The 12,011-nt window shown below is 37.3% G+C and overlaps 1 protein-coding gene across 1 annotated transcript in view; it reads left to right on the plus strand.

The window, feature by feature from the left end:
• THSD7B (thrombospondin type 1 domain containing 7B) overlaps positions 1–12,011 on the plus strand; it is a 594,306-nt gene that overhangs the window by 383,155 nt on the left and 199,140 nt on the right. Inside the window, exon 13 of the mRNA XM_059927090.1 lies at positions 154–329. Coding sequence (XP_059783073.1) covers positions 154–329 — 176 coding nt within the window. The remainder of the gene's footprint in view (positions 1–153; positions 330–12,011) is intronic.

A 12,011-nucleotide genomic window follows, 5' to 3' on the forward strand; every position in this document is an offset into this window, starting at 1 on the left:
TGTATCTGTCTCTGAAATCTTTTGTCTGTTTATTGAAACCTCTGCAGCAGTATTGTTAGGCAGTCTGATCTGTGATAATAGAAACAGAAAGTAAGCTTGATTAGTATATTTTGATCAGACTTTCCTCCATTCTTTTAAATCTTTTTCTTTCAGGTTATATTCAAGAAGAATGTGTCATCCCCTGTCCATTTGATTGCAAGTTAAGTGATTGGTCTAGTTGGGGGTCTTGCAGTTCATCTTGTGTTGGAGTGAGAATTCGATCCAAATGGCTGAAAGAAAAACCGTACAATGGAGGTCGCCCATGTCCCAAATTGGATCTCAAGAATCAGGTAAAGTGCATGAAGCAACAAATACAAAGCTGAAAAAGTATCTCCTTTATTACTTCCTGTTGAAATTGAAGTCATCATCTTGTTATAAGTAGCTCACAGAAAGTTATTACAAGTTCAGAAGAGTGGATAAGGGGTAGAAATTAATATAATAGAATTAGGAAGAGAAGCCTTGCCCACTTCTAGGCAATGCCGAGAACGACTTGGTAATATTAGAAATAATAATGTTTACAAAAATTAAATCCAATTGGTTCTTAAATTATCTTGAAATGTCATTTGATTAATCATGATATTATGAAAGAGGGTGTGTGTGTGTGTGTGTCATAATGTTGGGAGAATGTCAGTTACTTTATGGCTATAGATACAATTAGTGGTCTCATCCACATACTCCAAAAACGGTGTTCTAATTTTCCCGCACCTAACTCTTCAAACTAATTTTCTTTGTTCTTAATCTTGTCAGTGTTTCCACAGCTCTTCATGTCTCTTCTGAGCTATTTCTCTCCCTTTTCCCCCAAGATCAAAGCTGTTTTCATAAATGGAACCCTGAAGGATACTCTTCCATGTAGATATCTAATAAAATTGCCATCCTAAGCAATCAAAGTTGATTAGAGTATTTCATTTGGCCTTACCTACATAATGGAGTCTAAGATTTAATTAAGAATTATAATAAAGAACTAAAATTTCTCCCATGATTGCATACTGTTATTATATTAGGACTGATATATACATTTTAATCAATTGAATAGGTGGAGTACAAGATGATGATTGCTAAAAGTTCTTTATTCTTAGAGACGTGAATTGTGTCTTATATGGGTCTGTAGATTCTTTGTGACTCTGAAACTTTTAAGAAAATAGCTACACAGGCTTCTGTTCCTAATTCTATTGTATTCATTTCTGCCCTCTTAACTCCATTTTGATTAGACTTTCTATACAGGTTGTTTTTTAATGGAAGGGAAATCCACGCGTCTGTTGTTAATTAATTTGAATAGTGTATCTAGTACTGCTTGTATGTAGATACCATTTGTCATTTCAAGACTGACATCTCTAGCTATTTTTTTCCTAGATTTTGATAAAAGACACATAACTCACTGAAAATGAAAAATTATCATACTGGCAAAAAATATTTATCTTCCAAGACAGGGCATAGTATTAGGCGAGTCTTGTTTTTTAAGGTTACGTGGGATAAAAGGATGACCCTGGTTTCTTCCTTCAAAGCAGATATAAAGCATATTGGGAAAATAATGATGCAGAGGATTGTAAAATCAACATAAAGGTTGCCAAAAAAAACTTCACAAGTACAGTAGTTTGGGGAAGGGAAAAGTGGGATATGATTAATGAAAACAGGAGGGAAATAATCAGAGCAGAGAGAGTCTGAGGAGAGAAGCCTCTTCAGTATGAAGAAAGGAATAATACAGGTTGATGGTCAGGAGAAGAACTTTCAAATGAATACTCATATGAAGGTATGAAGGCTATTTGACCTTCCCTAGGGGATTTTCCAGGCATTTAAAAAGGGAAATGACTACTAAGCATTTATAGTTATAAATAATGTATGAAAATTCTTCTCTCTCCTCGACACCAATGAAACCTAAGCCTTTATAGCACTAGCGTTAAACACTAATTTTAATATGCTAATTTTATGAACTAGGAAATTATCAAGTGAGTAAAAGGACTTCATTGGAGCACAGACGCTAAAACTGTATTCTCAGTGTGTATAGGCAAATGTATGGAAATCTGTCTATCAAATTTGAGAGTATGCGTAAGATAAGGGTACTTGTAAGCCTGTTATGACTTAAAGGAAACTTGTTCTAAACACTTAATTGACATATAACACTTGTAACCTTAAGAAGTAGTACATGCTGAAAATTAAGCCCAAGTTCAAGACTAATTTAGATAAGTCCCATGTGTGAAAACTAAGCGAGGGTGGGTTTGTCCGCAGGAGCTGTTTCTAGCTTTTGAGTTCGGGAAGGAAATTGTAGCATTCCAAAGACATTTGTTGTGATGCTCGGAAGTGAATCCTGGGATTTAATTATCAGAAATCAAATTTAGTGTAGCATATATTCTGATGTAAAGAGGTTTCAGGTATCTAGAATGTATGTGGCTTAAACTTGAATTGGAAAACTTCACCCCAGTCCATACTTTATATTTTAACATAAGTTAATTGATCAAGACAGTAAATCATAAGCCCTCCGTCTCACTTGTAAGTCTGTGAATGTCAAGGAAAAATGCTATTGTAAAAAAATCCTAAATTTAAAGGAAATTGTCCCCAGAGCCCTTCCTTTTCTAAAGAAAGCACACTTTTACCTGTAAGTATATTTGTGGAAAGCTATCTGTGGACTTCATTATGTATTTGCTCTTATACATGGTAGAATCCCCTTTGTGTGTGTATGTGTGTTATATATTGAAATTTGTTGAAGTTATCCATATTTTCTTAATTCATCTGAATATAAATTGGGTTGTCAGGAATCTTCATGATTTAGGAAATATTCCTCAGCTTCTATTATTTATGGCAATTCTTCTTTAGAAGAGCTCGCTATTTGTTTCCCTGAGCTGGAAATATGATCTAGTGAGAGGTACACCCACTGAGGCTGTTTTTTAAAGTTCAATTTTACTACTGGCCTTAGGTTATTGGTCTCCTTTCCAATTGGTTTTTAGGTCTAGATTTATTTTTCTATTTTTGGAACCAGATTAATCCTCTCTCATCCATTCACCCATAAGTAAGAGCTTACAAAAAATGTAACCAAATTATAGCAGTAAGAGAGGTACATATCTTTAATACCTGTGCATGAGGAAAATTCAGTATATGGCATACTGAGTCTAACATACTGTTTGTAAAAAAAAAAAAAAAAAAGAACTTTCTTATGTGTATATATATATATATTATGCATATGCTATGTAAATGTTAGTATACCTGCATGTCCTTAATCATTCTCCTCCTTTGCTTCTCTTTAGAACATGAGGTCTTTCTGAGGGCAAGGGCTGTCTTTCTACTTTTGTAACTCATTCTAGCCCCTTGTACACCATCCTGTGGATTGTCAAATTATATTCATTGGATGCTTTAGCTGAAAAGAAACCTTCTCTCTGGATGAGTGTGTGGCTAGCTCCATAGAAAGAAAAAATATTTTAGAACTCTGATCTCTTAAGCTGCGATTTGTCATTCGAATTGTCAAAAAACATGAGCTCTTTTAGAAGAAAGAAAAAAGAACCTCCACATTATTACTGCCCAAAGAGTCTTTCACGATTTGCCTGAAAAATCCTGGGTGTTTGCATCCCCACTGAAATCTAACTCAGTGATATAAATGAAAAGGTTGGTATTATCTACACAAGCTCGTAAACTGCTCTGAATCTGTTTGTGAAATCAATATTTATAATCTCTCATAAAAAAACCTCCCTTTTAAACTAAAACCTATCAACATGATAGCTCTTTCTCCAGAAGTGCCCAAGTGACAGCAGTACTTTGGTGGCTTTCTGCTAAGTAGATTTGTGATGATAAATAGCTCGAACGTGCAGCTGACCCAAAGCTTTTATTTAGTTGGAAAACTGCTAAATAGTTTATTGAATTATCAGGTCAGTTGACTGATACCCTTGACTATGCTGTGCATAATCAAATACATAATATATTTTAATTTTTTATAGTCTATAATGTGGTGAGTGGATTTAAGTGCACTTGTACTGTATCTTTTTGCTGTCTTTTTTCTTGTGGAGTTCTGCTTAATAGGAGATTAAATATGGGGACATTAAAGCTCCATTGGACTTACATTTCCCTTTATGAGTTCTTTACACAATTGAAGGCAAGGGAGTTCCAGGAAATTCTATGTTGTTTATATGTTGCACATTTGTGTGTCCCGTTGCTGGAATAAAAATCTGACAGCGAGATTCATTCTCTGTACTTTTTAAAATGCATCTAGTTAAACACAATTTTGAAAGAGTTTTGATTATGCTTGCAACTGAACGAGTGGATATAAATTAAATATATGGGTTTTCTAGAAACACCTGCTATTTTAAAGGTGTCTTCTCTCCAAAGAGAAGTGGCCTGAATTTGGAAATAATGAGTATAATGAGTTTTCTTTTCCATAGCAGGGTAATACTATTTTAGAGAATACTTTCTTTCCAAAGATAAACAGGTATATTTTCGCAAGACCATTTCTCCCTTATAAGGTGGCTTTGGATGAGAAAATTTTCTATAGAGAAGTATCTTATGCTCATTTTGATACTGCTTCATTAATTATTAATAGCATTTTAGGATGTGGAAAGAGGATAACTGTCATTCAAACTGGATGTTTGTTTACCCGGAACAATATGGCTCACTTAAAGTTTAGTTTGATTTAACCAATTTTGGCCTCTTGCTTCTTTTGGACCTGCCCGACTTCCACTCATCCTAACCTAGCCCAAATCATTCCTGGCAGAGTCCTGCTCACTTTGGACTTAGCACTTTGGCAGGAGCTCCAGACCATAATGGAGCAAGAAGTCATCGTCTTGAGCGTTAATACGGAAGGCCCACAGTTATCCATGATGAAGTACATTCAGGTGTACCGTTCTTGTGTCGGGAAGTAGGGGTTGGTGACTGCACCTTTGAGAAGAACTTGTTTTAATTATGAAATATCATATGTCATAAAATTAAGAGATGCAGAGTGATTTATTCTTCAGGGTTACTTGGGAGGATTATTTAATAAAGGCAGATACTCCTAAAACATTTTACTTCTCGCCAACATACTAATTATGATAGCAAATTATTATACTAATTATTATACACCACACCCCATCTCAGAGGCAGAGTGAAATGACTTCTAAAGGCTGGTGTTCAGCCATTCATACCCTTTATGCCTGTCTGCCAACCCAAACGCTGTGCTCTCAAGTTGTGACGTTGCACTAACTGAGCTGCGTAGAGCCTGCAGGAGAGGCAGTTTTTCTTTTTTGTTCCTGCCCTGTCACCATTTCCAAGCAAAAAAATTATGTTTTCTTCTCAAGAGATTCCTCTCCGCCACACTTGTGTCTACACATATCCTATTCTTGATCATAGGACTACCCCTCATGCTTGTTGAAATCTTTTGCAATTTTGATCATTTTTCTTGAGAACTGCCAGAATCACTCATGAGAAGCAATTTTCCTCTGTTGTCCACTCTCTTGTCTTTTACTGTGTTTTTTTAATACTGGGTATTGCTACTCTGCACATATTCAAACTCATTTTTAGTTGTTATGCAAGAGGCTCCTATGTACCTCTAGAATGTTCTCTACTAAGCTGGCTTGGCAAATTTCCCTAATGCTGTCCCTAGGCAGGGTTTCCAGGATTGGCAGGAGACAGCTATAAAATTGTGAAACAGGCAAATTCTGTCAAATTTTATCTTTGGAACCCTTTCAGTGTGCTGTCATACCTCATGTTATCCCTAACCTCTGAACTCCTGAAGTTCTGAAATATTATATTAGATAACATCAACCTCAGCAGGAAATCACATCATCTGTATTGGAAATTTTGCAAAACTATCTTCTTAACCAGGGACTTCAAGTAGAAGTGCTTACGTACTTTTCTAGAAAAAAATATTAACAGAACCTACTTTTCAGATCTTTCCTGAATAATCCTGTCTTTTAACCTTTAAATGCAAAGTGGAAACTTCCTTCCTCCTCTCATGCATTAAAAAAATATGGCCTGACTTTAACCACAAGCATTTAGAAAGTTAAACCATGTATTGATGGGAGTGTAGCACCTTCTAAAAATAACTTGCTTAAGACTCCTTTAAAAGAAAGATTCTAAATGACATGTTCATTCTCTAGATCTTTTTTTATTGAGATAAAATTGACATATAACACTGTGTAAGTTTAAGATGTACAATGTGTGGATTTTTATACATTTATATATTGTAATATGACTACCACCATAGCATTAGTTAAAACACCTCTCACATCACATAATCATCATTTCCTTTTTGTGGTGAGAATAATTAAGACCTAGTCTCTTAGCCGCTTGGAAATTTACAATACAGTATTGTTGACTATAATCACTATGCTGTGCGTTAGATCTCCAGGACTTATTTATCTACTAATTGCAAGTTTATACCCTTTAGATTTTTCAAGCTTTATCCCACTATTAAATTACCAGAAAGCAAGTTACCTAGGTCCTGACTAGGTCCTGAGATAGATCCCTGCAGAAAAGCACGTGTTGAATCATGATTTAATTTTTCTGTATGACTTAAGAGTCCATATAAAAATAGTCTCCCTGAGAAGCTTATCTAAATCTTTTGGAATATAGAGTATTGCTTCATAACCTTTACTGATCGTAAGAGTAGAAAAATCACCATATGGGTGGGGGAAAAATTGGTATAAAAACAGTTTCCCGGGCCCCTGCTCTGGAAACTGTGGTCAGCACAGAGTAAGTTCAGGAAAGTGTATTTGTTAACAAAGCTTTATCTTTGCTCCTTTTCTTGGTCAGGCAAATTGAGGAACACTGCTGATTTGAGAGTCTTGTCACTGAGGCTACCATTTTTGCTGAAGTCAGCTCTGGAAAAGAATTTCTCTGCAGTTGACTTAGCCTGCCCTTTCTAATATCAACAATGAATACAACCACTAGTTCTTTGCTACTCAAAGCAAATCTGGGAGGAACCTCCCATTTTATAGAGGAGGAGACTAAGGCTTAGAGGGGTGTAATTACTTGACCAGCTTTGCCCACTGATGTGTATAACGGGCTAAGAGTCATTCAGGTCTGAGGTCAAATGCTACCCTGCCATCTTCTAGCTGTGAGAACATGAGAAAATTATTTAACCTTATTGAGTCTCAGTTTCATGTTCTGTCAAATGGGTATAACGATAACAACTACCTTATAAGATTATTGTATTAATTAATATAAAATGAAAATAATGTTGTTTGGCATAGTTAAGTACTTGATAAATGTTAGGATTATGTTTCCTTGGTCTCTAACACATAATTTCTGTTTCCAGTTCAGTTTGTTTTCATCTGTATTACCTTTTAGACCTAAGTTATACAGATTGCTTTTCTTTGCATATTTAGCTACTGGAATATTTGAAGTCAAATATTTTAGCTGTACTCACTCAGCTTATATATATAGGAAAATCTACTGTCACTGCTTCCTGTATGGGAAGTCTGCTTTATTTTATTTCTAAATATCTTATTTGGCATTGCATTTTTTTTCCTGGTGGCAAAAAGGGATGTAACTTTGTACATGTTTATAACTAATTTTCTATCAACTTGTGATTCTTTGGATATAAATGTTTTTATTAAGGTGTGTAACAGAAAGATACACAAATCATTATGGGTAGAGCTCTATGACTTTTCACAAATCGAATCTTCCCATTCTATTACTACCCACATCAAGAGATAATACTTTATCAGTATCTCACGTGCCTCCTTTTGAGCTCCAGCTCCTTCTCTACCACCTTCCTCTCACCAAATAGAACTACTCTTCAGACTTCTAACAGGATAAATTCGTTTTATCATTTAAAAAAAACTTTACATAAATGGATTCTGCACTATACTCTTTTGTGTCTGCCTTTTTCTCCTCTGCATGATGTTTGTGAGATTTATCCATGTTGCAATGTATAGCAATATTTTGTTCATTTCCATTGCTTTATGTTGTGTCCTTGTATATATCCCATTATTAGATTATATATACCACATTTTATCTGTTCTCATTAATGGATGGACATTTGGGTTGTTTCCAATTTGGGGTTATTACAAATAACCCTGCTGCAACCATTCTTGTACGTGTCTTTGGTGCTCACGTGTGTGCATTTCTGTTGCATACAGACCTAAGAGTTGAATTCCTAGGTCATAGGCTATGCATATATTCAACTTCAGTAGATAATTGGCATTTCATTTTAACTTGTAAACTATCACAGATCTTTCTAAACATAGCTAGTACATAATTCTAGATAATGACTTGAAATGTGACCTGTCTGACACCATGAAAAGAGGTATGAAAGCCATACGGATGCATTAAATGTTTATCTCAGCACATCCCATATCACCGCACATCAGTGACTGCTGTCTCCTCCCACGTATATCTCTCTTCCCAAAGAGAACAAATGTATGAGCATCGCCTTCTTGCTGGACTCTTCTCATGTCTCTCCTAAACAACCCTCATACCCATCATGCTTCCTCTGCCTCTTTCTTGTTACCTTCAACATAAAACACAAGCTACATGATATAGTTTATAAGACGTTTCATGATCTGGTCCCAATCACATTCTGTGAGCTCAGAGTCGTGGTCAAATCAGCAAGGCCCTCAGGCCAGGGAAGCTGCTGATGAGTCAAGAGGAAAGGGTCACTTCTGTCTTTCTATCCCCTCATCAGCCCTCATACAGCCTTTCTTGTAAAGAGTGAGAATTTCACATTCTCATGATGATCCTATAAGTCAACTGATTGTTATCTAATATGATATCTTTTAACAAAAAATGCCTTTCAATTACAAATCACCATTCTTTAATGAAATTAGATACTTGGAATGACTTTATCACCCTTTCTCTAGAAGCTACTCATCAAATTCCCTCTACACTGGATTAAAATCAGGCCCATTTACCATTTAAATATAGACTGCCCAAGGCAGATTGGAGTTGTTGCTTTCTTCCCTGAAGAAAAGTCTTTCTCTTAGAGGACCAGGGAAGGGACATCTGTGCTGAAAGCAAGTATGGAACCAATTGCAGTGTCTGCCTCCACAGGGTGTCCCTAGACAGCAGAAGTATTTTCCACAGCCAGCTTCCACGCTAATAGGCACCGATCTTGTCACCCTTAGAAATGAAGGCAAATTAGTTTGAATAGCAATCTTAGGAAAGAAGTGTCAGTTGAGCTGACTCTCCAGTGCACTGGTCAGAAGGGAGCCAGCAGGGACCGCGTGTCATAAACTAGAATGGCAACAACACAGTGAAAATTGCTTTTTTCTTTTCTCTGTTTGTGGAGCAAGGGAGCACAACTATATGGAAGTCATTGTTGGTCCAAAATTTTATAGTTTGTTTATTTGAAAGGACACTTGATACTAGCATAAGTGTATTTTTGAACTTTTAAATCTTTGCTCAAATTTAGCTTCCAAATATGACCTACCCGAGCACCTGTTTCGACTTAGGATGGGGTTATGTCCAACTAAACCCATCATAAGTTGAAAGTATCTTAAGTTGAAAACACATTCGACACATTTACCCTAGCAAACATCATAGCTTAGCCTCGACTGCCTTAAAAGTGCTCGGAACACTTACATTAGCCTACAGTTGGGCAAAATCATCTAACACAAAGCTTATTTTATAATGAAGTGTTGAATATGTTATGTAATTTACTGAATTCTGTAGCAAAAGGGAGAAAACAGAATGGTTGTGAGTGTATTGGTTGTTTACCCTGGTGATCGCTTGGCTGACTGGGGGCTGCTGCCCTCTGCCGCTGTCCAGCACCACGAGAGAGTATGAACCATATATCGCTAGCCCGGGAAAAGGTCAAAATTCCAAATTCGGTATATGGTTTCTACTGAATGCATATTGCTTTTGCACCATTGTAAAGTCAAAATAATCGTTAAGTCAGGGACTATCTGTACTGTATTCTGTCTCCCTCACCACCCTCACTCCTTCCATTCACCCTTACTTAGCTCTCCTTTTCCTACTATATGATTTCCTCATTTATTCTTGGTTTTATTTTTTGGCTGTCTCTCCACACCACCCCCCAAAACAGATATACTGCCCAGTTCTCATTGAGCACCTTGAAAGCTGACAATAGTGTTGTCTTAGATTGGATTCTCCCAGAAGCAGAGCCTGAGATAGGATTCAAGAACAAGAATTGTGTTTATCAAGTGCAGGGCACACCATTAGGGTAGAATAAGAAGTGTCACAGGGAAGGGAAGAAACAATATGGTACCTGTGTTACGAAGCCAGGTACCATAGTGGCCACCGAAGCCTAAGCTTGTGGAAGCCTAAACTCTGGGAGACTGTGCAAAACACATGGTTTGATCAGACCCAAAGAGCCAGGAAACTGGGATATTTGTATGGAAATTTCTGAGAGTCCCTCGTTGAAGAGAATGTTCAGTCTATGCACTTTGGGCTAAGCATAGGCAGTCTTCTGTTTTGGAAAAAGCTCATAGGCACAGAGATCCAGATACTGGCAGCTGGAATTTAGCCAGGGCACAGTGAAAGGTTGCTACTGGTGTCATCCCTCTGTGATTTACAGTACCAAGATGCATTGAAGTTGCTTGGTTAGTATTTTTTTTTTTTTAAACTGGGGTTATATGTAGTCTGTATAATCCATGTCATAACCGGAAGTCCACTTTTTTCCAATAAAAGTATACTTTACTACAGCCTAGTGGCCAGTTGAATGTGTATTTTGAGTAGTTTGCATTTGGGGTAAAAATAGATTTATCATTATCTGGCTGTGCAGTCTCATCTGTTCTCCCTTGAAACTGGTCCCATGCCCTTTGTGGATGCTGGACCCAGGCGATGGGAAAGAGGAAATCTGGGTACGGAGACCAAACCATGTCCCGATTCATGAGCTGGAAATAAGATAATTCAACGGGCTTCAGAGCCACCCTACATATATCCTCCTTTTTTCCTTTAGGTGCTGTACAGCATATTATATCCCTTTCTCTATGGCTACTACAAAATACTGTTTTGTTGGCCTGAAAATAGATATAAGAGGAGGCAGAGCAGGCTGGGACTGGCATGTGAGACTCTTAGGCAGCATTCTCCATGCATGAGAAAAGAGTATCTGACTGAACACAGCTAAGGAGTTCCAGGACAATCATAGTTCAGGTTAGGAAGAAACCTAAAAGTATCTAGTCTCCCAGTTCTCAGTCATGGCTGCCCATTTGATTTACTAGAGAAGTGTTGCATTCCCTACCTCCCCACCCAGACCAACTAAATCAGAATTTTTGCTGGTGGTATCCAACAATCTTTTTTAAAATCCTCAGGTGATTCTGATGTGCAGCTAGGGCTGAGAACTGTTGAATGCAGCATCTTGTAAATGAGGTAACTGGAGCTCAGGGAGGTGACTTGACACCTAATTACCGCCTAGAACAGGGACCCTGCCTGTCTGTCATTCCTTTCCTATTTGAACACCTCTTCCGTCTGAATGAACACAAGTGCAATAAGAAATGTCAGTGATGTGAATGTGCTCCATCCCTGTGTTATTCACTTAGGAAAACAAGTAGGGGGCCCTCTGACCTCATCCTGCAACATCCTCCCCCCTCACCTCTCTGCCCACTAAAGGCAAATGGCCTTTACCATGAGCAAGTGACCTCTTTTGGGAGATGATTTAACTGATCATAAGGCCTCCAACAACTTCCTTTTCCTGTATAAGGGAACTTACCTGGTGGCTGTGCAAATACCCCTGAAAAGGTGGAAAAATATACTGCATGGATCCATGGTTTGGAGTGGTATGATATGGTAGTGGATGTATTTTTCTTTGTGTTATTCAACAAATCTCACATGTATGTCCTCATGCTGTATAATTAGGGACACTGGGGGGAGACATATAAAAATTTAATGTGGCAGGTACAATTGTGTAAGTGTATGATGTGGACAGGGACTTTTAAGCAACAGTAATTTATTAATGAGCTTTGGTAGCTTTCAAAAAGAGAAGAGGTAAAAATAAAATTGAATTTAGGGTAATTGTAAATGTTTTGGAAGACAACTTTAATTCTCTGCATCTGTGCCATTATTCATTCATTCAGCAAACACCTCTAAGCATGAATGATGTGCCAGGAGGAGTT

This window comes from Balaenoptera ricei, chromosome 7, assembly GCF_028023285.1.
Source record: "Balaenoptera ricei isolate mBalRic1 chromosome 7, mBalRic1.hap2, whole genome shotgun sequence".
NCBI lineage: Eukaryota > Metazoa > Chordata > Mammalia > Artiodactyla > Balaenopteridae > Balaenoptera > Balaenoptera ricei.